Source organism: Oreochromis niloticus, linkage group LG11, assembly GCF_001858045.2.
Source record: "Oreochromis niloticus isolate F11D_XX linkage group LG11, O_niloticus_UMD_NMBU, whole genome shotgun sequence".
NCBI lineage: Eukaryota > Metazoa > Chordata > Actinopteri > Cichliformes > Cichlidae > Oreochromis > Oreochromis niloticus.
The window spans coordinates 35,544,621-35,569,609 of NC_031976.2; the positions used below are offsets into that span (position 1 = coordinate 35,544,621).

The 24,989-nt window shown below is 44.0% G+C and overlaps 2 protein-coding genes across 2 annotated transcripts; one reads left to right on the forward strand and one right to left on the reverse strand.

Moving 5' to 3' along the window:
• Window positions 1-1,142: 1,142 nt before the first annotated feature.
• LOC100697356 (synaptotagmin-11) lies at window positions 1,143-13,337 on the reverse strand. The gene is given in 5 exon segments (XM_003451267.5): window positions 1,143-4,187; window positions 4,522-4,642; window positions 6,342-6,658; window positions 6,661-7,281; window positions 13,043-13,337. Coding segments are annotated over 5 exon segments (1,404 nt in total). The 5' UTR covers window positions 13,077-13,337; the 3' UTR covers window positions 1,143-3,876.
• Window positions 13,338-17,279: 3,942 nt separating this feature from the next.
• LOC112848137 (methyltransferase-like protein 27) lies at window positions 17,280-22,063 on the forward strand. Its single transcript, XM_025911214.1, has 3 exons — window positions 17,280-17,460; window positions 20,988-21,303; window positions 21,445-22,063. Exons 1-3 carry the CDS (start codon window positions 17,416-17,418, stop codon window positions 21,687-21,689), a joined length of 606 nt encoding a protein of 201 aa, XP_025766999.1. The 5' UTR covers window positions 17,280-17,415; the 3' UTR covers window positions 21,690-22,063.
• The last annotated feature ends 2,926 nt before the right edge of the window (window positions 22,064-24,989 follow it).

Consider the following 24,989-nt stretch of genomic DNA (forward strand, 5'->3'; position numbering starts at 1 on the left):
CTACCTTCATCAGCTAATGTCTCCCAGTGTTTGTGCTCAGGTTTGGTGTTCAGGTGTCGATCGTGATCGTGATCCTGTAACTGTGAGGCATACGTGGCACAACTGAGATTTCTGTTGCTTGATACATAGCAGTGACACTTTGTAATCTACAGTTTAAATGGTTGTAGCTGCATGACTCAGTTCAGGAACCTCAAACAAGATAAAAGTCTGAAAATATAAAACCTTGAAAACGCTCGCTCAGTTAATGAAAGTAATGAGGTCATGCTTCAACACCATCAGCAAACATCAGCAGCCTGCTGGAGACTGTGCAAAACCACAGAGAGAATATTATGTAAAAGGTTTTTACATGTTTTTGTTAGCAGGTTATCGTTTATATCTGTGTTATTACAATCTTTTCGCTCTCCGTGGACTACGTCAGTGTCTCCTTGGGAAAATGCAGTCAGAGTACGCTCAGAGAGAGGCGGGATGAAGGAACCAGTGTCAGAGTTTCTGAGAAACGTTCATGTGACAGGCCGGATGACACTGGCTCTGGTGATTTCTAAGAATGGAATATGGTGCAGACACAAGGACATCTTCTCAATCTTTAAATGATTCCAGCACAGTGAAAATCTGGTGACATGCTGCATTTTTCTCTTATTAAACCATCCCGTGCACACTTAAAGAAACACTGTTACGGCTCCTCACTTTAATAAAACTCCTTCAAATAAAGTTAATGATTAAAATTACTTACAGACCAAATGCTGTGATTGCAGCCATTCCCCAACTCTCTGTGAATGGTACTCATGGCCATTGATCAGTGGCTGTTGATCAATAGTCATGAGAATTTGCATAATTAAGATTAAGGCACTGCCCTCCCAGCACATTGTTCCTTCAGTGGGCTGGTTTCAGTCATTATGCAAATGTCCTGTTTACAAGATTGGGGAAACCTGCAGTCAGCTGAGACTGAAGAAGTCACCTGGATGAGTGACGAAACGTTTCTCCCCCAAAACGCTACGTCCAGATGAACAGAATCAACTTTGGGAGATTTACTTACCTGGATGATTGAACATGCATCAAGACGACTCTTAATATCACGCCACTTTGCACCCATAAAATAAATGGTCAAGTGTAAATAAGGTGAAATGAGCGTTCAGGCGCGGCCGTCATGGATAACTTGTTTTTATTTGTACGTCCAATGAGTGTTAACAAACCCAACACAGAGGTTAGCATCCAGGTCTACAGCAGGGGGCGCTCAAACACACTAAAGCTCTGAGAACATCAGACAGGAAGGAAACCAGCAAACATCTTCACATCTGTACAAATGTACACTCAGTCTGTCTGTCCGTCCGTCAGCAGGTCACAGTTTGAATCCGAGGGCGTCGATGGAGATCAGGCTTCAGGTGGCGTGTTTTCTGTGGCGTCTTCTTCACCTCTCTATGATTCAAAGTGAAACTTGCACAAAGTTTATTACTCTCTGCACTAGTAAGCAAGCTGTTGAGCAGATTCAAGGTTAAAGTTAAACTGGGGTTAAAATGTGCTTTCAAGACAAAACTCACAGTGTGTCATCACTCAAACAAACTCGTCAGTAAGAAAACATGAAGCCAAAGTCCAACGTCACCTCAGACACATTCACTGGGCTTGTAGGAACAAAGTAATATAAAACAGCGCCACCAGCTGGCTGCAGGGGAACATTCACAGAGGGAGAGATACGCTTTACGAAGCAGTGCAAATCAGTCTCAATGTGATGGAGGAGAGGGAAATGTACAAAATGAGACAGAGAGAGAACGCAGTGAAGCAGAGGAGCGCTGCCGTGGTCGCCGAGCATGATTCACATCCCTTCCTTAGCATTGGCGTTCAGTGCCAGGATGACCATATTTAGACAAGAAGGTGGAGCCTAATCAGCAGAAATAAAGACTGGATACAGAAGATGAACATAAGTTCAGAGTCTGAAAAGTGAACCCAATGTGGACGCAGCTCCTTCTAATGACCAGCAGGGGGCAGCGAGGGCTGGAATAAGAAGCCTGAAGTCTGAAAGAACTCTGAGGAAATAGATCCTATTTGTTATCACTTTTATGATTAATTTATTATTTCACCTGATAGTTTCTAGTCTTAATGAACACAGTATGATATCATTTTTTATGAGTTAAAAAGCAGGAGTGTTTAGTTCCCTCGATTTCGCAGGGACCAAAAGCTGATGTCACGGTACCTACATCCAACTTATATTTCCAAGTTGGAAGATGGAAGTCTGACCTTTGGAGTGGACATCTGCCATCAGAGCTTTTAAAGACCTCAATAAATCAAGAACGACTGTGTCAAAATGATGAATTATATTCAGACTTTATAAACAAGCCTTCAGTAGTTTTGAATGCGTGTACTGAACAGTCCACGCTACTTGGTGGACTTTTGTCACATGACAGTAAAGTGCCTTTCTGTAGAATGTGGACTGTTGGATTCCAGCAAGTGTTACAAACCCCAGGATGTCGTAAACGACACAGACAAAAGCCACATCTGTTTTATTAGCTGATGCTTCTGGTTATCCTACTTTTATCATCAAAGAGGTAGTCGGACTATAAAGACGTAAAGGTACTTTTTTACTTTCGAATTGAATTATATTCATTAACTGCTGTATGCTGCAGATTTCATTGCTTTTTAATGTCCTTTCAGGTTTTCAGACTTTATTTTGGTTGCTTTTCTTTTCTGAATTTTCACCCAGCAGCCTGAACAGTGTTTAGAGGAGCTGCAGGTTTTGGCACTTCCACATTAGTTTCAGTTTTAAGCCCTGAAGTTCTTATTTACCTCCCATCATTTACAGCGAATGTTATCCTCATCCTAACTACAGCACTCCTGTGGTAAAGAAGCTTTTCTTTAAGGGCTACATCCCTGAATGAATACATGAATATTTCTCCACAGCATGATGCTGTTCTGTGATAAAAAGCTAAAAACATCATCAGGCACCACAGCCGCCCTCTGCATCACTCGCAGTCTAAATAAGAGGAATGCATTCATGTTACAAACAAGTATTTTACATCATCTTTCAGTCTTCATGAGCAGGAGCTGATTTCAAACGATCTAGGCTCAGTCAGGAGGTTCTGACAGTCCTGAATCCACACTGAAACGAGGCCGAGTGCACTTCCTCCGGGGTCGGGTGCGGTCGTACGATCTGCTGCAGGAGCGGTGGGTGAAAATGATCTTCTGCAGGCAGAGAGCATGCTGCTGTCTAAAAACAACAACTATCCTCCTGCAAACGGAAACTTGACGGAGCGTCGGAGCATCGGGAGCGATTCTTTGCAGCAGTATTTGGTCCTACAGAGGAGTAATCGTTACTTGGATATATTCAGCGTTTCAGTTTCTATGCAGAGTATTTTCATCATATTTTCTATCAGAGCTGAAATTTCTTCCTGTCGTGGTGATGTCACAGATCTCAACTCTTCATTTGGAGTGATTTTTTTTTCTTTTCAGACGGACATGCAATGAACTGCATGGCAACAACAGCAAGAGGGGGATCTTTTTCTTTTTTCTTTCTTTTTTTGAAATCATATTTGAGCATTCCTTCCCCCGTCGACACACATCGACAGCCAGAGGAGACACGAGAACAGTCTTAGAAATGGACTTCATGGTTTGTTTACTGGCTGTAAAGAGCTGCAGGATTCTTCTTATACTTTGCAGATGTAGTGGTGGTAGAGAGAGATAATAGAGGGAGAGAGTTTACCTATGATCACAACAGTGTGACTGTGTGTTGTTTTATGTATGTGTGTGTCTGTGTGTAGTGTGTGTGTGTGTGTGTGTGTGTGTGTGTGTGTGTATGTGCTGTACACTGAGTCTTTATTTCCCAGTGGCTTCACTGGTGGAGTCCCAGCCAGTGGGTGGTGTTGGCTGGTTTCTGGCGGTGCTCCTCCCTCAGTACTCGCTCAGGTTGTGCCATTTGGAGATCTGCCGGCGGGGGTTTTCGCACACCTCCCTCCAGTGGGAGGCTCCAGAGGGGGAGGGGCTGTGGAGGCCGAGCAGGAGGCGACCCAGGACCTCGTTCTTGGTGGTTCGGTCGAAGTCGACCACCAGGAACTCCACGGAGATCTCAGGCAGAAGCTCGGGCGGGATGTCGTAGATGAAGGACTCGTTGAAGACCGGGTTTAGCGTGCACTTCTTCACGTGGGTCTTCTTCTTGGCGATGCGCTTACGGCCATAGAAGACGTTCACCTTCACGTAGGGGTCTGAGGACAGAAGGGGAACGGTCTAAGATCAAGCTTTGATGTTTGACCAATATCCTCTTATATGAATATAAGAAAAAACAATGATTACACAGCAGATCTAAAGAATGTTATTTATCAGGGGGGGTTTGTATTCTTGGATATGCCTGGATAGTCAGAGGGGAGGTGCTTTAGGGCGACTTGCTCCATGCTGCATGTTCCAACCAGAACAGCCATCTTTGACTTTTATACACTGTACTGTGTGCGTGCCTCAAAAAACAGAAAAAGATATTCTACGCAAGTCAGACTGAACTGAGCGCTGAGCGTTCTCCTGTACTTTGTCCTGTTCTCTACTCACTGGCTGACAGGCCGGTGATGTCCATCTTGGGGAGGTGTCGAGCCTTCAGGACGACCACGCTGAGGCGATGAGACACCGGCTGGTAGGACAGAGACGCCAGCAGCTCTCCACGACTCTCGCACTAAAAACACACAACAGATGGAACAAAGTTAGCGTCGTATCTGGGTGACTGTATCATCGTTATCACAGCTGCACAGAAGCTCATCTACTTTCTTGTTTTCAGGTTTACTGTGTTTTAGAGCTGGGCGATATATCGAGTTTTTTAAAAATATCGATATATTTTTATATGAGATATAAGATGTGACAATATCCTTTATATCGATATAGTCTATGTTACGTTATAATTATAGTTGCGGAGCCGCAAGTTTGCCTCTCTTTCGTCCACTTTTGTCTTTACGCAACGTTACTCGACCTCGCCTCTCCTTCACTGAACACAACTCCCCCTCCTCCCCCATCGCTTCACCTGCAGGCAGCGACAAGATGGACACGGCAAATCTCCGTTAATGAGTTACTGCGCATCGCCCCGTGCGTGGGGCTGGACGGCGTCAACGTGTTAACGAGCTAACCACGCTAACGAGCTAGCCCCGCTAACGCCATGCACGGCCTGAAATCCTTTCATTTTCTCAAAAGTTGACTGCGCGTCTTTTGTATGAATTCTGGTTGTGCTTGATGACCGCAAACCGGTTTTATGTGATACACAGCGCTCAGCAATCTGTCAAAAAATGTTTTAGTTCGACTTTGCTAAGCTACGGAGCTGCACCGCTTGATGGATTGTCGGAGCATTACGGCTACCGAGGAGCCTCGCGGAGTGATACGTACTGTGCTTCAACGTAATATTACCGTACTGTGTGTGTATAAGGATCATAAATGGCTCCTGTTCAGAGACATGGTTACGAAGCGGATTTCAAACTCCAGGCTGTCAGTCACGCAGTAGAAGTTGGGAACAGAGCAGCTGTGAAATCTGTCTTTGTTATTATGCTCAGCGTCTGTTAGTTTACATTTTGACTGCACAATTGTGAGCTCTTTGTTATGCACAAAAACAACATAGTTTTCTTTTATTTATAGAGCATCATTATTTAATAAATGCTCATAATTTATTTTTGAGTAGTTTTTTTCATGTACATCTATGCTGTATGTTAATAAAAGTGCCTGTGTGACATCTGGGACACAGCTTTGACTAAGAACTCTCTTTTTGTTCTTACTTTATGGCTTTAAAAAAATATATGTATATATATATATATATATATGAATTTTGGGTCATATCGCCCAGCTCTACTGTGTTTTCTCTGCAGGACAACAACTCGTTCACTGCTCGCATGTTTGACAATCCAACATTAATCTGATAAAAGACGGAACAACAGCGACGCTGTCACTGACACAGACTGACCAGCTGGCTGCCATGGTAACGCAGAGAGCAGACAACAGCGTCAGTTAGTCACGTATGTAACGGGCCAGGACCACTGCAGAGCTGTCAGTCATGAGTGCAACCACTAACAGGAAGCTTTAGCCTCATGTGACTTCTAACTTTCTCTCTGAGCGGACATTTAAGAAGTAAACACAACCAAAAACTGTGAACATGATTTTATATTTGTTAGAAACTGACAACTTTATGCTGCATATGAGAGTGGCTTAACTGTGACTTTAGCTGTATAAAAATACAGTACATCAGAAACATTTATATTATATTATATATTTATATGAGGGCACTTTTTCAGTGCTGATCTGGGATCAGATTAGAAGTCAGCTGGCTGATCCATGACTGTCAAATAAAACTATTATTAGTTTTAGTTTTATTACAGCTGCAGCAAAGCCTCGCTCACCTGCATGTTCCTCTTGGTGATCTGCTGGCTCAGGTGGACTCGGCCCGTGCTCGGGTCCACGCCCTTCAGCGGCACCACTGCCTCCCCGATGACATCATCGCGGGCAAAGCGATCAAAGCTGAGGACCAGGAAGTGCAGGGTGAGCTCGGGCAGCGAGCTGTAGGCCACGCCGTAGAAAGTGAAGGTCTCATCAAACAGAGGGTCCAGGGTCTTCCTCAGGACGCGGGTCTTGACGCGGTGCTTCTTCTCGGGCAGGATGGTCATCTTCACGTAGGGATCCGAACTACCCGCCTGCTCGTCCATGGCGGGGAGGCCCGGGCACCGACGATGGTCACCACCAGAGCCTTCTTGGGGAAGTTGTAGTCGACGGTGAGGCTGATGGAGCCCAAGCTGGGCTCGGGCTCGGGCTCTGAGGAGGCGGGGGTAAAGGGGGACGCCGTCTTGCTGCTGGTCTGGCTGCTGCTGGCCGAGCTGCTATCCAGGCAGCAGTAGTCAGCACGGACCGGTAAAGCCCGCTCCAGCCGACCCTGGCCATGGGCAGCGTCTGCGCCGGCAGGAGGGACCAGGTGGCTCATCTGCAGCTGACCGGGGACATCCAGGATGTTGTTCTCCGCGTCCACAAGCACCATCCCCCTCCCGGCGGTGCCCGCTGTGGTGCAGCCTCGGTCTCCGTCACGGTCGGAGCGGTCGGCACGCCGGATGCCGCGTACGATCCTCTTGCTGCTGCTGAGGGATTCTGGGTAAATGCTGATCCCCTTTAGCATGTGGATGAACTTGTAGGGCGGGTCCTCGGCGTCATAGTAACGGTCCCCGTGCAGCTTGTAGCGCCCAGAGATACGGAGGTAACGGCGCTGACAGAAGGACCAGAGCAGCACCAGAACCACCACGACCAAAACCAAAACACCAGCCCCCAGGAAGCCCGCCAGCACCGGAGACATGGCTGCGAGAGAGAGAACGACAGGGGAGTGAGTCAGACACAACAGGCTGCTGTTCAGTCAACACACAAACACTCAGTTTAGCCCAGTGTGACATGATTTTTAACCCTGAAGTGAGCACCAGGAAGTCTCTGCCATCCACTGCACAGCATGGTCCAAGCATGACTCTCAGAACCCTTCAACCCTTCAGATGTTAATGATAATTCAGTGTTTCACTGACCCATTTATGTTTTTACTTACTTACTTTATTTACTTATATTTTATAGAAATGTAAATCTGCCCTCCTTTATACTCTCCCCTGCTTGTTTCAGGTTCACTGACAGGAAGTAAGAAAGCTGCCGTCTGACTTCAGTGAGCTGCCTGATTTAAAGCTAAGTCAGGCTAAGTTAACAGTTCGTCTGCAGACGGACACTTTTTATTTTAACTTCTGTAGTTAGCTATTTAGTTATTTGGTTTACTCGGTGAATCGCTGCAGTCCTCACAGAGATGTTTAACTAGACTTCAGTCCTGCAGTCAGTCTCTGTTTCCCTTCCAAATAATCCAAATCTAAGCGGCAGAGGTGGAGATATTCGAGCACTGGGACCACCAGAGGAATAAAGCGCAGACTGTAGCACCGTCTTACAGCAGCTAGGGCAGCGCAGTCGGTGACAGCATATTTAAAAACAGTAACACCAGAGTGAAGTCACCACTTCGACTCTCCGAGGGTCTCATTAGAAACATCTGAGGACTGGAAGAGCAGAGAGGAGGGGAGCTCTTTGTTTGCTGGGTATAAAAGAGTATTGTTGTGAGTCACACGAGGACACACTGATGCTACGCACACACACATACACACACACACAGTTGGTTTCCCAGAGAAACCGCACTGATGTACTGACTTGGTATTCACTGAATGCTGAAGTAGAATTAAGATTATTTCCACTGTGTGCCTCAAACGCTGCGCTACCCGGCAGCTAAAGCAAAACACAGCGAGCTGTAGCTTCAGTATGTCGGTGATCAGGCCGGACGCAAAGCATCCGCATAGAGGGCGATCGTGGCTCAAGAGTTGGGAGTTCGTCTTGTAATCTTGTAATCAGAAGGTTGCCGGTTCGAGCCCCGGCTCGGACAGTCTCGGTCGTTGTGTCCTTGGGCAAGACACTTCACCCGTTGCCTACTGGTGGTGGTCAGAGGGCCGGGTGGCGCCAGTGTCCAGCAACCTCACCTCTGTCAGTGCGCCCCAGGGCGGCTATGGCTACAATGTAGCTGCCATCACCAGTGTGTGAATGTGTGGATGACTGGATGTGTAAAGTGCTATACAAATACAGGCCATTTACCATAGAGAGGACGTGGTTAGTAAATGTCCATCCCAGACAAGTAATGTGAGAAAAACCTTTTCAAATGATCCATTTAGTCACTGGGATTTTTGGAAAGCTGCACGGAGCTCGTGTTTCTGCAACTTTATGCATCGTTCTCTGAAAGTCCTCATGTCCCAGAATCTCTCCACCCCAGGTGGAGGATGCAAAGTTAGCAGAGTGTACTCCACCTCTCACTCTGTGACAGCTGGAAGGCTCCAGCCCCCTAAACACTTTTTCTGGTTTTCCAGCACCTGCCTCAGCTCATCTTCCTGTTCAGGTTAGGTAGATGTACTTCTCTCCTGAAGAGAAACGTTCACCTGCCGTTCAGAGCAGAGCAGGAGTTACTGCTACACCACACAGCCTGAAGCAGCCCCGTAGCACTAGGCTGCCCTTGGCATGCCCACAGCAGCCAAAACATGAAACGCAACCTCGCTGAATGAAATAAACACACAACCGCAGAACAAATGCCAAAGAGGCGTGAAAAAACACACAAAGGCAGGAGCAGAACTGAGGTGAAGAACTCCATCAAATCTAAGAAGCTTCATTAGTAAAATCTATTTACTCCAACTTCACCAACATCTGCTACTTTATCTCCATCACAGCTCAGCAGAGCCGCTCCAGAATGAATGACCTACTTTGTTTGGCTCCTATAGGCTTTAAATTGTGATGAGTAACCAATCGGACTCTTCTGCAGGCGGGACACTACTGCTGCAGACAGAAACAGGCTGCGTCAGAACCACATCAGCGCGTGTTTCAGTCAGATTAGAAGAAACAACAACGCTGAATAAAATATAAATAAAACAATAAACTGCTCGTGTTGATGAGCCAGGTGAACTACGGTCTCATCCCTGTGATTAGCTGCGGTTACAGCATTTACAGCTTCACGCAGTCTGTGTGAACAGAGTTTATCTGTGCCTGGTACACTGTGTCACATACTTAAAGTCTCTCTGTTCCTTTGCTGTCAGTGTTTTGATTCATATGTAAGTCTGACGTGTGTTTCTGCTGATGAGATTAAAAACTGCGAGTTTTGCTGCTAAATTATCAGACGGACACAGAAACGCGTCGTTGCTCAAACTGTAAAAGCTGCGGAGTTAAAGTCCAGAAAATCCTCCTTCCTGTTTGTTGTCGCTTTTCATTCAGACTCCATCAGATGATGTCATGTTTTGGAAAGAGCTGAAAGCAGCTGAGCTCGCTGCCTGGCAACTCGGACACACTCACACACACACATGTTGGGTATTCATATCTTGTGGGGACATCTAATTGACATAATGCTTTCCCTAGCCACTTACCCTAACCATGAAAAATGAATGCCTAACCCTAACCATAACCCTACTGTAAGCCTGGCACTAAAACCACATTTTGAGTCTCAAAAATGCCTTCAAACTTGTGGGGACCAGGATTTTAGTCCCCATAAGGTCTGTTGGTCCTCAAACTTCCAATTTTTGGTCCCCACCATGATATGAATACACGCTCACACACACACACACACACACACACACACACACACAGAGGTGTGCTCACACTGAGGAGAAACTCACAGTTTCTGATCTGCTCAGTTTATTCTCAGCAGCTTAAATCATCACTTAATGAGATTTCTCACAGAGTAAACAGTTAATCTGTAACGTCTGTCTATTCTGACCTTTGTCTCTGCAATGTCACTGACTGATTACACTCAATTAAAGGAGAAAGTGTCCAATAACTGTAACTGATCACATCCAGATATTTATTGACTGAAAGAGACAACAGGAAGTCCGCACTGCATGAGACGTATTCGTTTAGACGTGTCTGTCTGATTGTGGAACGAAACATAATCACAATTTTTCAGGTTTAATTGTGATTATTTAACATATCTATTCATTTACGTAAATGTAATGAACTTACTGAATATTAAAAATGTGTCTGCATACTTGAACTCAGACAACACAGACAATAAATAATACAGTGGGAGTTTTCTGGCCCAGATGGAGACAGAGCGGCGCCTCAGGTGACCTGTATGAAGTGGGAGCCACGGGGAAAGAGAAGGAGAGCTCAAGTTAATTAACAACTAACGGGCACCTCAGCTGTGCAGTGCTGAGACACCCTGCAGACAGCTGTCTGCGCAGCCTTCCTCAGGCTCCCTGCACACAGCTTTTATGTCTTGCTTGTGAGGGGCGTCGAGCTCGTTCTAGTTTGATGGGAACACTGAAAACCTGTCAGTGTGGTTCCTTCAGATTAACCATGGCTGGTGTAGTAGGATTCAGACATTATACTCAGACACACGATCCATTCTTAAAGATTTGCAATGAAAAAATGCAGTAAAGTCCTAACTTTGCACTCTGCAAAGCCATTCAGTGGACCCTGTGATGGCTGTTTGTTTGATTAATCTGGGTTAAATTTGCTGACTAAAGGTTCTCTCTGAGTCATCAGAGCTCAACTAAACTGTGGTCCAAAATGAACTCTCACTCTGCAGGGAAGCAGAACAAACCATTCAAACGCACAGCTTTGTGGCTTTGTAGCTAAAATGAATGCAGAAGGTGATTGTCTTTACTCTCAATAATTTGTTCACAAAATTATTGGAAGCCACCAAATTTTCACACCAAAAGCTCTTTTCTAATCAGCACCGTCCTGAGCTGATCAATAACCTCAGCTGATCAGTAGCTGGATCAATGAGCTCCTGAATAATACAGTGGATCAATTCAGGAGTCTTAACCAGTAATTTCAGAGCACACCCGTTCTGCTTATTTGCAGCTTCTCTGTGGGAAACAAGATCTTTAGGACTGTCACATACTATACTAGCCACTTTATTAGGTACACCCATTCAACTGTTGGAATTGTGAATATCTAATCAGCCAATCACACGAGAGCAACTCAGTGCATTTAGGGTTGCAGTCAAGACTCTTTACTGAATGTGGAAGTCCACCAGGCATGGCTCCCCTCAAGAACAGGAAGCCGAGGCTACGATCACACAGGTTCACCAAAACTGGACCACAGCAGATCGGCAAGCGTTGTGTGGTGAAATGAAAGGATTGCTCCATCCTGACTCAACGGTTCAGCCTGGTGAGGTAAAGGTGTGGTTTGGTTGCACACTTTGGGCTCCTTAACAAAAAAGATCGTTAACACCCCAAAGCTAACTGAGCACTGTTAGCTGACCTTGTGCATCTCCTTATTACTACCACAGTGTACCATCTGCTGATGGCTGCTTCCAGCAGCATAACAGATCACCTCAAAATGGTTTCTTTAACATGACGGTGACTCCACTGTACTCAGATGACGTCCACAGTCACAGATCTCAGTCCAGGCGAGCACCTCTGGGATGTGGTGAAGCTGGAGATTCTCATCATGGACAATGCTGGCAAATCTGCAGCACTTGGGTGATGATGTCATGAGATCATGGACCAAAATCTCTGCATAATGTTGAATCTGTGGCATGACGACTTAGAGCAGCTCTGAAGGTAAAAGGGAGCCCAACCCAGTGCTAGCAAGGTGTGCCTAATAAACTGGCTGACGACTGTGTCTTCTGGGTGGATGTTCAGGTTCAACACAGACAGAGCTCTCCTTTAAACCAGCAAATAACAGAAATCTTAAATATAGATTTTATCTGAAAATGTCAGAAAACTAGGAGCGATTATAATTTTCCACAGAAACACCATCATCCAGTTTTACGATCACACCACAATCAACCAATCGATTAACTGCATTTATCAACCAATAGGAACAGTCAGCCAACATATATAACATTTGGTGTAAATCTGAATCTTCTGCAGATTTGTATTAAAAAGCTCTTCATCGATGACGTAATCACCGATGACGTAATCACCGTTTAGTTTATCTTTCCTTTCGCTGACCAGCTCCTACACACGACGATTAAACTGATTTAAACAGGTTTTTTGGTCGGAGAGCACAGACATGACGTCACCCATACACACCCCGACGGGCGCGCGCACACACGCACGCAAAAGAGCGAGGCAGACTGTGCGTGGGAGCGCCGCGAGAACGCCCTGTTTTTCTTCCCCGCGCGGGCTGCTGTTATTTTTAATTTGTCACCGATGATGTAGAGGCACGCGCGAGGCCTCGTTTAAACCCCACGCACTTTTTTTCCGTGGCAGTGAAATGATGACTTAGAGTACGGTCATCTTCCCCCAACACCATCAACTCAAACATGGCTGCGGTCACAAAATCACAGTGTGAGCTAATTTAACCGGCCTGCTGCAGGCAGCGGTGCCAGTCACGGGAAAATTACCCGCTTTAACAGCTGAAGAATGAAGGGAAAGGCTGGATGTGATGGGCTGTGCGGCCGTGGCCTGGAGCCGCTTTATTCACCTGCTGCAGGCATCCGTTAAAGCTGTCACAGCATTTGACCCCAGTACACACCACAGCATAACACAGTGAGGGCATTTAAACACCGTGGATGTGGGTGAGATGAAAAGACACGAAGACCAAAGGGCCTGGATCTCACCGTAGGCGGGTCCCAGCTCGCTGATATCCGCCATTTTGTGGATCGGGGCAGGATGCGGTCCTGACCGAGCGGGGAGAAGAGCGCACAGATGAGAGGACACTGACTGACTACCGCCCGCTTTTACTTCACATCCATAGAGGAGCGACGGCCGAGAGGAGAATCACCGAAAACAAGCCGCTAATCCGGGAAAGAAAGCCTTCACACGTCGGCTGACGGAGGTGTCGTCCGCTCGCTGCGTCGGTCTCTGTGTCGGTGCTCCGCTCGGTGCGCAGTGATGCTCCCGTTAGGATGCAGGGAGTCTGCGCGGAGGAGCTCGCGATGAGGCTGGCCAAAGATTGTCTAACGACGAGATGACTCACCCAAAGCAGGATTCCTGCGCCAACGTGTCTCATTTATTTTTTATTGTTATGGAATCTTTATTTTTTAAAAGGACAAGGACAAAAAATGAATTCTAAAATTACCTATTATCTTTTTTTCCTTTTACATATAAATATTAAATAATTAAAAATGTTTAATATATATATATATATATATCAGGAAAAGTACAGATCTTATAAATCTCATAAAAATCAAAAGGTTTTGCTTGCAAAAAATTCTGGTTGCATAATTTTGATGCAGTGTGTGTGAATTTAAAGGTTTGTGTTGAATATGTTTGGTGACTTTTTTACTTTTACTTTTGTAAAATCCTTGTTTGAAAAAAACTGAGAACCTTCTAAAATGAATTAAGTGCTGTGTTGCAGAGATGTCAGCTGACCAGACCTTCTCGTCTTTTCTTTTCTTTCTTATTTATTCATTTATTTATTTATTGCTGACAGAACAGGGTTTCCACATTTTCCTCTTTCATAAAAATAAGAAAACAAATTACAAAAATAAAAGAAAACCACTGGAACAAAAAGAAACCAAATTACTATCTTCTCCTCAAAAACAAATAAAAAATAAAAATAAAACATGGTCAACTGACACGTTAAAAACTACAGTAAAACTAATATAAATAAGTTCTCACCTGGTCTCCATCTCATCCACACAGATGGATTCTGTTTTGCTTCTACTGACTTTAATTTCTCTTGTCTCTAAGAGCAGACCTCCACCTCTCCAGGCTCTCCTCCACCTTCTCCCTACTCTCACTGCAGATCACAGTGTTGTCTGCAGACATCACAGTCCACAGAGGCTCCAGCCTGACTTCATCTGTCAGCCTGCTGCAAAAAAGAAGAACCCATGTGTCACTCCCACACACACCTCACCACTGCCCCTCTGTGCTCAGACATGTAAACAGTGCTTTATTTTTCACATTTTGTTTTAATTTGATCATCAAAAGTTTGACTTTAGCCCAAAGTGTCAGTATAGCAGCATCGTCCCCGACACAAACCAGGCAGAAATTCATCTGGTCTGGAGTATTTTTATTTTTAAGATCATTTTCCCAAATCATTCTGACCTTTCTGCCAATAATGTGAATGATAGCAGCTCATCTTAGCAGGGATGAACATTTTCAGGTCTAATCAGACAAAGTTTGTTTATCTGAGATGTGAACTGTCTGAGCTCGAGCCTTCAGAGCTTTGCTTTCCACAAGAGACCTCTCAAAGGAGCATAATAACAATAATAATTACAATAAATGGTAAATGATTCTTATACAGCACTTTTCTACTCTCCTGGATTACAACTTTATTCAATTCAATTTTATTTATACAGAACCAAATCATAGCAACAGTCGCCTCAAGGTGCTTTATATTGTACAGTAGACCCTACAATAATAGAGAAAACCCAACAATCATATGACCCCCTATGAGCAAGCACTTTGGCGACAGTGGGAAGGAAAAACTCCCTTTTAACAGGAAGAAACCTCCGACAGAACCAGGCTCAGGGAGGGGCGGGGCCATCTGCTGTGATTGGTTGGGGTGAGAGAAGGAAGACAGGATAAAGACATGCTGTGGAAGAGAGACAGAGGTTAACTTTATAAATTCAGTCAGATATTATGCCCCATAACTTAACTTGAACACTCGATACAGATTTTTAAATGTGGCAGTTCCTGTTGATTATGTGACTACAGAAGCAAAAGATCAGGACTAAAACATAGTAAACTCAAAATGTTTCCATATTACATTGTCCTGATTCTTTATTATTGAGGATAAGAACAAACCAACTCCGGCCCAGATGAGTTCAGTCAAACGATGATTTATTAAACACACGTGTGGGAAGATGTATACTGTAAGAACATCAGCATAGATCTCCGCTAAAAAGCACACTTCAAAATGGTTTTAATATGTCAGGGTTCAGCCCCTTCTCGCGTCAGCAAAGAGTATAATATGCATAAGTTACAGTTAATGACAGTTAGACAAGTTTCTGTTATCAGCAACATTTTACCATACATGGCTGTTTGTTTCAACCGTCTCACCCTCCAGATGTTTCCTGTTGACTTGTCCCGTTCATGCTTATTTTTTAACACCTTTTCATCAACTGTTGCTATGCAGGCTCAAGTGCAGTTACAAGCAAAATGTATTCCTGGCCTCTGGCCCAGACTTTCTTCTGTAATTATTTGTGTTTGTAAGCATGTATGCATTAACCTTCTACGCTCAAAGTCACTTACACAATAAATCGTCGGGACCTTCACGCCAGACGAAGCTTATGACCTTAGATGGACTGAGCGTCAACTCTTCATGACCACATTTGCAATGTGTGTATAAAAATAACTACAACAACACCTTTAATAAAGGTTTTAATAAAATGCCAGTAATGAAAGCCATGTTTAACAATAATATATTTTCTTTTATTTCCACATTTCCCTCACTTGACCTTTTTTCAAAAGGTCACCATACTTTCTGTTGTGTCACTCCTCGATCCATTCGGCTGCTTCCAACTCTACCAACGGCATCATGGCCACCAGAACTACTGGTCCGGAGTCCTCTGGCGCAAGGGATGAGACAACAAAATGTTAATTTTCTGTAGTGAAAGATTCAAATATATTTACTGCATCATATTTAAAGTAAAGTGAAAACACAAAAGAGCCTTTTCCTTTATAATCCATCATTTCTGAGGCCTGGTTTTTGTGGTTTCCAGAATTTTGAACAGAGTGAAACATCATCACAACATCCTCATCACTGCGAGGGTCCACTTGGTACTCGCGGGAGTGGAGACCCCGCCCCAGGCTGCGTCATCACAGTGTTAGATAATAAACAGGAAGTGTACTTATATGTCCACAAAGAGCTGAAGCAGAATGACAGGAAACAGCTGTACCTGTGTTCTAGGACCAGGTCTGGACCCAGGAACCTGCTGCTTGCACCAAGTGGTGCAAGACCAAAGCAGGAAGATCATGATGGACCTCTACCATCCCAGCAATGACTCTTCTCACTGTTGAGGTCTGGGAAGCGCTTCCAATTCAATTCAATTCAATTCAATTCAATTCAATTCAATTTTATTTATATAGCGCCAAATCACAACAACAGTCGCCTCAAGGCGCTTTATATTGTACAGTAGATCGCATAATAATAAATACAGAGAAAAACCCAACAATCATATGACCCCCTATGAGCAAGCACTTTGGTGACAGTGGGAAGGAAAAACTCCCTTTTAACAGGAAGAAACCTCCGGCAGAACCAGTCACCTTTCTCACTCACTATGTGTTAACAGACCTCTCTGCATTGAATCATATCTGTTATTAATCTCTGTCTCTCTTTCACAGCATGTCTTTATCCTGTTTTCCTATGAAGACTTTTGTTGTGATTTGGCGCTATATAAATAAAATTGAATTGAATTGGAAAGGAAAAACTCAATGCATCATGGGAATCCCCGGCAGCCTACACCTATTGCAGCATAACTAAGGGAGGATTCAGGGTCACCTGGTCCAGCCCTAACTATATGCTTTAGCAAAAAGGAAAGTTTGAAGCCTAATCTTGAAAGTAGAGATAGTGTCTGTCTCCTGAATCCAAACTGGAAGCTGGTTCCACAGAAGAGGGGCCTGAAAACTGAAGGCTCTGCCTCCCATTCTACTTTTAAATACTCTAGGAACAACAAGTAGGCCTGCAGTGTGAGAGCGAAGTGCTCTAATAGGGTGATATGGTACTACAAGGTCATTAAGATAAGATGGGGCCTGATTATTTAAGACCTTGTATGTGAGGAGCAAGATTTTGAATTCAATTCTGGATTTAACAGGAAGCCAATGAAGGGAAGCCAAAACAGGAGAAATCTGCTCTCTCTTTCTAGTCCCTGTCAGGACTCTTGCTGCAGCATTTTGGATCAGCTGAAGGCTTTTCAGCGAGTTTTTAGGACATCCTGATAATAATGAATTACAGTAGTCCAGCCTGGAAGTAATAAATGCATGAACTAGTTTTTCAGCGTCACTCTGAGACCGTTTCCGCTCCCTTAACACTAAAGCAGAGAGAATGAGGAGGAGCTTCTTCGCCCAGGCTCTTCGGGCCCTGAACCAGGTGCATCATCATTGCACACACTCTGTTAATTTGCACACTTCTAATAATTTCTTTCTTAAATCGTTGTTTGCACTTTTTTTTTAACTGTAAATTTCTATGTTAAAATCTGTAAATTTTGTCGTAATCTGTAAATTCGTTACTGTGGTTTAATGGTCGGGCATTGCACAGCAATAATCATTTCACCACATGTCGTACTGTGTATGGTTGTGTGTGTGTGACAAAATCTGAATTTGGGAGCGTGCTGACGCAGGTCTTGTTCCCAACCTTTGGCAGTGTGGAAGCAGCAGCGAGTGTGTGATGCTTGTCTAGAGGCACAAGCATCACACACTCGCACAGAGACAGCAGCATTCACACTTTTAAATGTTATTTTCCAATTCCAGTTTTCCTGGAACCGTGTCTCTGTTTGACGTAACTGACGAAACACATTCTGACTGATGATCAACCTCAAGGACGGAAAATTAATCGAGCACATAAACTTCAAGCAGTTTTTTACAGTTTGTGATATTTGTGTTTCACTGTTTGTCCCCTTTGTGGTTAGCATTTAGTGAGCGCTGACTTTGGCTTTAATTTTGTTCTCTGTGTTTTGAAGTTTAGAAATTTTGTGTTTGTGCCTTTTTATAGATTTAGTAAAATCCTGAGCTTCTGTTCTTGTTATTCTTGTTACCACTGAGCTGGTTCTGGTTAGTTCCCTTTTGTGTTCTTGGGTCCCTCTCTCATCAGCACCTCTTCTGTCCTTCTGTTCTCCAAGTTAACCTGAGTCGGGCGTTCAGGTGATACTTCCTGTTTTATTATGATAATTGTTGTTTTCTCTGCCTCGTTTCACGCATGTGCCTCACTTCTTATCCTCTCAATGTATTTATTTTCATTCCCTGCGTTTTCCTCAAAGTCCGATTCTTGTTCAGTAAATGTTTGTTTTCCTTTAGACTGCAGGTGATTAAGATGTGATTTTGAGTTCAAGTCCCGCCTCACGGGTCCTGCATTTGGGTCCACTTCCTGCCTTTCACACTGCTGATCCATAACGTTCAGTGACTAAACTACAACAGGATGAAACAAGAACTGCAGAATTAACTGAGTTTAGAAAACTTACTCATTCAGTAGGAGCTGATCAGTTTTTATAAGAACCCTCACTGCAGTGTTAAATTAGAAAGAAACCGTTTGTAATGTAAAATATTTACACCAGAAGAGATAAAAATACAAATTCTTGTCACTGAACATTGTAATAGGTCAACACTGTGACAGTGTAAACCAAACTCTCTAGAGCACAAAAACGTACATTTCTGAAAACAGTGACATCTGTAACATTTTTCAGTTAAAAATGTTTGTACGAGTTACTAAGAGTAGCTGGTTTGTTCACTTCTGCATTTCTGAAAATAAACTGAGAAAATTCACAAGTTTGTTTTTGATGTAAGAAGCACTTTTCTGCTAAATTAAATTGACGTCAGCATGTTGTTGACGTCATGTGCGAGAGAAGAAGAGACTGCATTCAGCCGATCCTGCTGTTTGATACGACTGAGCCACATTTAGCTCAGCTCACTTCTTTCAGTGGCAGAGCTCCAGGCCTGCTTTTTGAACTGGTCAAACTGGTTTCTCCATGTGTTGCTTTGGTTACACCCTGTTCATTTCGGCACAGTATAACATTTTTCAGTTACCTTGCATGCAGATGTGACATGTCGAAAATGACACGGCACAGTTTTGCATGGATGCTGTAGTCAATGAGCTGCTTTCAGATCAGTGGGCTGGAGTTCTATGAGTTAAAGCTTATGAGTGAGTAACCAATCAGCTGCCACAGAAATACACGAATAAAGTTAAAAACGACGAACAGCGCTGTCGTGATGTCAGCAAAGCATCGTCAAAAGAACGCCGTGGGAAAAAAGACAAGGGGAGGACATATCTGAATGAGATGTTGGCTGCACCAACTTCAGAATATTTCATTATTCATTTGATTATTAACAGAAAACTCTGCTTTCTTTCCCAGTTTAACTTTTTATGATCTGGTCTAACATCAGTCTTCATTGATGCCAGAGATGCTTTAACTAGTCAGATCTCAGTCATGGTGACTGAGCAGCTTAATGAAATGCCTCGGCTTTTATAGAGACGTGGACGTGTTGGGTCATCTGCATCTGAGAGATTTCAGCAGAGGTGGCAAAAAGTACAGACATTCTTTACTTAAGTAGAAATACTCCATCCATCCTTTTCAGATTCGCAGGGGGGGCCTGGAGCCTATCCCAGCTGTCCTTGAGCAAGAGGCGGGGGTGCACCCTGGACAGGTCGCCAGTCTGTCGCAGGGCTAACACATAGACAGACAACCAGTTGCACTCACATTCACACCTATGGGCAATTTAGAGTTTCCAATGAACCTAATTCCACTAACTGAATGTGTTTAGACTGTGGGAGGAAGCCGGAGAACCTGCAGGGAACTCATGCAAACTCCACAGAAAGACTGATGGTGGAACTGAACTCAGGACCTTCTTGCTGTGAGGCAACAGTGCTAACCACTGTGCTACTGTGCTGTACAGATACTCGTCTTAAAAAATACTCCAGTACTGATTGAACTTTGTTACTTAAGTAAAACTAAAGAAGTACAGGCTCTGAAATGTGCCCAAAGTAAGAAAGTAAAAAGTAGCTGTTTGGAGGATGAACTTTGAACCCTGTGCTATATTAATGTACTAATATAAAATAATATTAGTACATGGGAGTGAAAACTTTATTTCAGTCCAAGTGTTTAATTCTAATGAAGGTACCTTGACTCAGTGAAGCAGAACATGAGCATCTAAACAGGAAAATGAGCACAGTCAGGTGGGGAAATCCTAAAAACGGCTGTAGTGGCTCAGTGTGGGAACAGAGTAACTCACAATAATAATTTCAGGACCTCAAATCAGTTGGACGTTTGGAGGCTCGTGGTGACGGATTTATAACTCCTCCTAAATGTGTTAAAGCAAAAGTAACGAGAGTAGAAAGTATAAATATTTGTTTAGGGAGTAAAAGTAAAAAGTGCTCAGAAAACAAAATACTCACACAGATACCTGACAGATGTTCTTACTTTCCCACCTCTGCTTAAGACTGAATTTCAGACACTGAATGTTTCAAACATCTTTCAACATGAAACATAATCAGATTACCATCAGGTGCTCTGCAACTGCATTCTACCTGTGTCAGGTGCAGCAGGAGAGGGAGGAGTCAGTGATAACCTCGGGGTATGTTGAGGAAAAACTGCCAGTGAGCAGGTTTAGCACACAGAGTAACTGACTCCGAGTTTTGTTCTTTCTGGAGCAGAAAACCTGGAGCCTCCTCGATCTCAGCCAATCTCTCACACGAGCCAAGGTGTGAAAATGGGTGTAGGTCACAATCAGCAGAGGTTTCGGTAGATCCCACTGTGAAACCCAGCCCCACGCTATGCTGTGAGGTGAAACATCTGCAAGGAACGTTGTGCCTTAGTTAAACGTCTAACCTTACAGGAATGTGTGAAGCGTCTGTGGAGAGCTGCAGCTGACAGAGGTACAAACATTGGCTGTTTCTTGTGTATTTAGATGTTCGACCTGGGCTTCAGGCACTTTGTGGGAGTGGACGGCAGTGAGGGCATGTTGGAGAAAGCTGAAAAGACCGGCCTCTATCAGGATCTCAAACTGGTCTTACTGGGTCCACAGCCGCTACCTGTACAGACTGGTGTGACACATACACACCTGTCACACACTCATAAATATAGCCCTGTTCTTCTCGTGCTAACTGAAGGGATTTCTGTCTTGGTTCCAGATGTGTTTGATGTGGTGACCATTGTTGGCGCTCTGGACGCTGGTTTTGTTCCAGTCAGTGCTGTCAGGGAGCTGTGCCGGGCCGCCAAACCAGGTAACTTTAGCATTTAGCTGAAGAATGTGCATTGTGCAGTCTAACATCAGCAGCATGGTGGTGCAGCCATAAGCACTCTTGCCTCACATCAAGCAGCTGCTGTAGTCTCTGTGGTCTGAGTGATTTGTGTGCTGTGTTCAGGAGGCTTTGTCTGTTTGATGAGAGGGAACCACAGGGGAGCACCGGCAGCGAGTTACAAGAAGGACCTGGAGACAGAGCTGCAACAGATGGAGGAGGAGGGACTGTGGAGTCGGGTAGCAATCCAGGAGGTGGACAGATACATGGAAGACCCACATCTGAATATTGAGAGAGACGGGAAGACCGAGCAGCAGGTCTCGTACATCAGTGGGAATGTTTATTTCTACAAGAAATCGGTCAGTCCATAGGGGTATGTGGCGCAGCTGAGTGGGAGTGGTGGAGCTCAGTGGGTTCAGGGTGTGCTGCCAGGGGAGGCTGACCCACACAATGCAGCTGTTCTCAACCACCTGTAGGATGCTGAGTCCTGATGGGAGAGCTGTGTGGTGTGTGGATCTGAAGGAGGCAGGTGGCTCTCACATCATCTGCAGTTCTGCTGGTCAGTGACATCATCAGGGGACGACTTCAAACCTGCCGATATGTTTTTTTAAAATTCACTTTTTTTCATCTTAGACTTTTTGTCATTTTGATTTTGGAGTCAGATTACCTGCTGTTTTAAACAATGTCAGTCTAAATATGAGACCAGCAATAACCTGAGAATCAGGTTAGATGATCAGCACAGTTACAGCACGTGTCACATGTTTTATTGGTTAAATAAACATTTGCTCTGCGTCTCATTCCAACAGAGGAACAAACTAAGCATGTGTGCGTTTTGTTGTGATCGATTTGCAGTTCCACTTTTTTCAGCTTTGACTGACTGAGATCTTTTAACACTTGGTCCTGCATGTATCAGTGTTCAAACAGGTGTGTGTGTGTGTGTGTGTGTGTTGTTAAATGCCACAACACCAACTGAGGGAATTTCACCGCTGGAAATGTAAAGATGGCGAACATTAAAAACAATCAGACAAATATGAAAGGACACTCGGCACCAGGCTGGCTGCTCACAGTCACACAGCACGAGCTGCTACGATTTACTCTCAGCCACACAATATGAAGAAATCACACACAGCCGTTTAAAACAAAGAAAATAAGCACAGGAGCCAAATAGTGATTTACACTCCACGGGTGTCGCCTGAGCCACTGATGGTCGATGGTCGACTGCAGCAAGTCACCAACTTGATGAGATGTAAACCATAAATTATATTAATATAATAATACTTAAATAAACTCTTTAAGTTTTCTTAAACTTTTATACTCACTGAGTTTTTCACCTCCCCGGGTGGATTTTATGTTTGTAACTGAGACATGGCTCCATGCTGGTCAGTCTGCTTCTTTTTCCAAACGTCTTCTCTGGAAAAGCCGGAGGACTAGCTGTGATATTTAAACCCAGTTTTCAGTGTCCTTGGAGTGACCCACTGGTTATAGACTTGGTTTCCCTCCTTGGTTTTTTCATCTTAACACAGCTGCTGTCTGGCCCTACACGTGAACTCGGTCACACACTGGAGCTGGTGTTGTCCTATGGACCAATGTCTCCATCACAGATACGTGACACACGTATATCAGGTCAGTTTTTACTCGTTTATTTACAACAGCAGTCCCGAGCTCTAATAATCAAGGATCCTCTGTGAGGCGTGTGTGCATAATTAACCAAGTGTAGCAGATTTTTACCTGCTTTTAAAAACTCTGACTTGAGCTTGAGGACCTTTCAAATTGTTTTTTTTTATCTACCTGCACTGCTGTACTGGACTGTGTTGCTGCTTTCACAACCAGTCCGACTAAACCTTCCTCTCAGCTGGAGGACACAACCCGCCCTCTAAGATGTGAGCGCAGAGGTGCTGAGAGAAAGGTGGACGAGCTCCAGGTCTCGTTAGAAATCCAGCAGTAAAGTGAAGTATGAGAGAGCAGTCAAACATGCAAACATGACTGTCTACTTCTCAGATATTGTTTCTAATAAAAGTCACAGGCCTCAGTTTCTTTACAGTTTTTAATCTAATGGCTAAACTCTGCTGTGATGTCGATCAGGCTGTGGTCTGTCCTGCACTGTGTGAAAACTTTAAGAAACTTGTCTGCTCTCAGACCTTCATCATCTCAGGCTGAGGCAGACCCATCTGCACCTCCTCACAGTGAAGCTGTCTTTGAGCACTTTGAGTTTGTCAGTTTCTCCTCTAAAGGAGCGAGCAGGACGCGAGAGCTAGAAGTAAAACTGTAGCAGCGCGTGTAAAGCCAACGTGGCTTCTTTGTTTCACCCGTGAAATGAAATTATTTGCTCTGATTTATTGATAAATTTAATCGCACCACCTTTTCTCCCAGCTTCCATCCAGCAAAGTCCTCAAAGGCCAAACCGCGAGGCTGCAAAACAAAACCAAAAAACTGGTTTGCTCCTGAAAATGTAAAAGAAATTAAACAAGGAACTTTATCCACTATCACTGCTGTAAAAGTGTTGTTTCTACATATGTTGGTCACAAAATTGAAATGAACACGGTCCTGATGTCACGGTCCTGGGTTGGTGACCCAGTGTTTTATGTATTGTTATTGTTATTTTAGGATTTTTCTGTGGTTTGTGATTTCTAGTGTTTAAAATGGGTTTTGTTCTTTGCCAATCTGTTTCCTGTTTTACTTTGAAGGTCCGTGTCTCATGTTAATGTGTCTGGGTTTGCTCCCTTGTCTTGTTAGGTCAGGATTCGTCCCAGCTGATTGCTCCCTCTGTGTATTTAAGCTCTGTGTTTCTCTTTGTCAGTGATGTGTTGTACCCTCATACCCTGTGTGTTCTGTTTTCATGCCACGTTTTGAGCCATCCCAGTTTAGGTCTTGTTTTGTGTTCAGCAGCAATGGAGCTGTGTATTTTGAGCCTAAGTCTGCATTTTGGGTCCTTTTCCTGCCTACCTGCACACAGCCATGACAACAGAAGTCTGGATTCAGACACAAAGAAAAATCAAGTGAAAAAATGATCCAGCAGCCGAGTCTTTTTTGTTAAAATCTTATTGCAGCACCTCAGAGTGCTGACTGATGGTGTCCCGGAGGATCTCCTCCCACATCTGGACCACTGGGCGCTGTCATCTCATTGGAGGGCCACTTTAGTGTTCACGTAGTACAAAAACACAACCAACCACACAAACAACAGAACACCCTCAAATATATCCAAAAATGTACATTTCAGATAATGTAAACAAACTGAAGCCTTTCATTGAACTACCAATAAACACAGTGGGGCTCTCTGTTCCTGCACAGACACGTGGCAGCAGCACATAGATGTACACATTAGTTTTTGACTGCTAATGAAAATTGTTTTCTTTACAAATAACAACATGTTTGAACTCTCTGCTCATGTCGCCTTCATATCAAATCATTCTTTGCCTTTAAAGAACTTTGCACTCAACAACAAACAAATCCTCCCAAACAGGGGCGATTTTAGCCCATCTTTGAGGCTACTCTCAAAAATGAATCAAAGCACCCCCAAAGATTTCTTACTTTTTTGACAATATTTGCTGTTTTTGTGACACACTACTAAAAATATAAAAAGCATACAGTGCTTGGTTGAGACGTAACATTTCAACAACAAAAGTATAGATACCCCCCCCTCCCAAAATGGTTTGTTCCAGCTACTCTGAGAC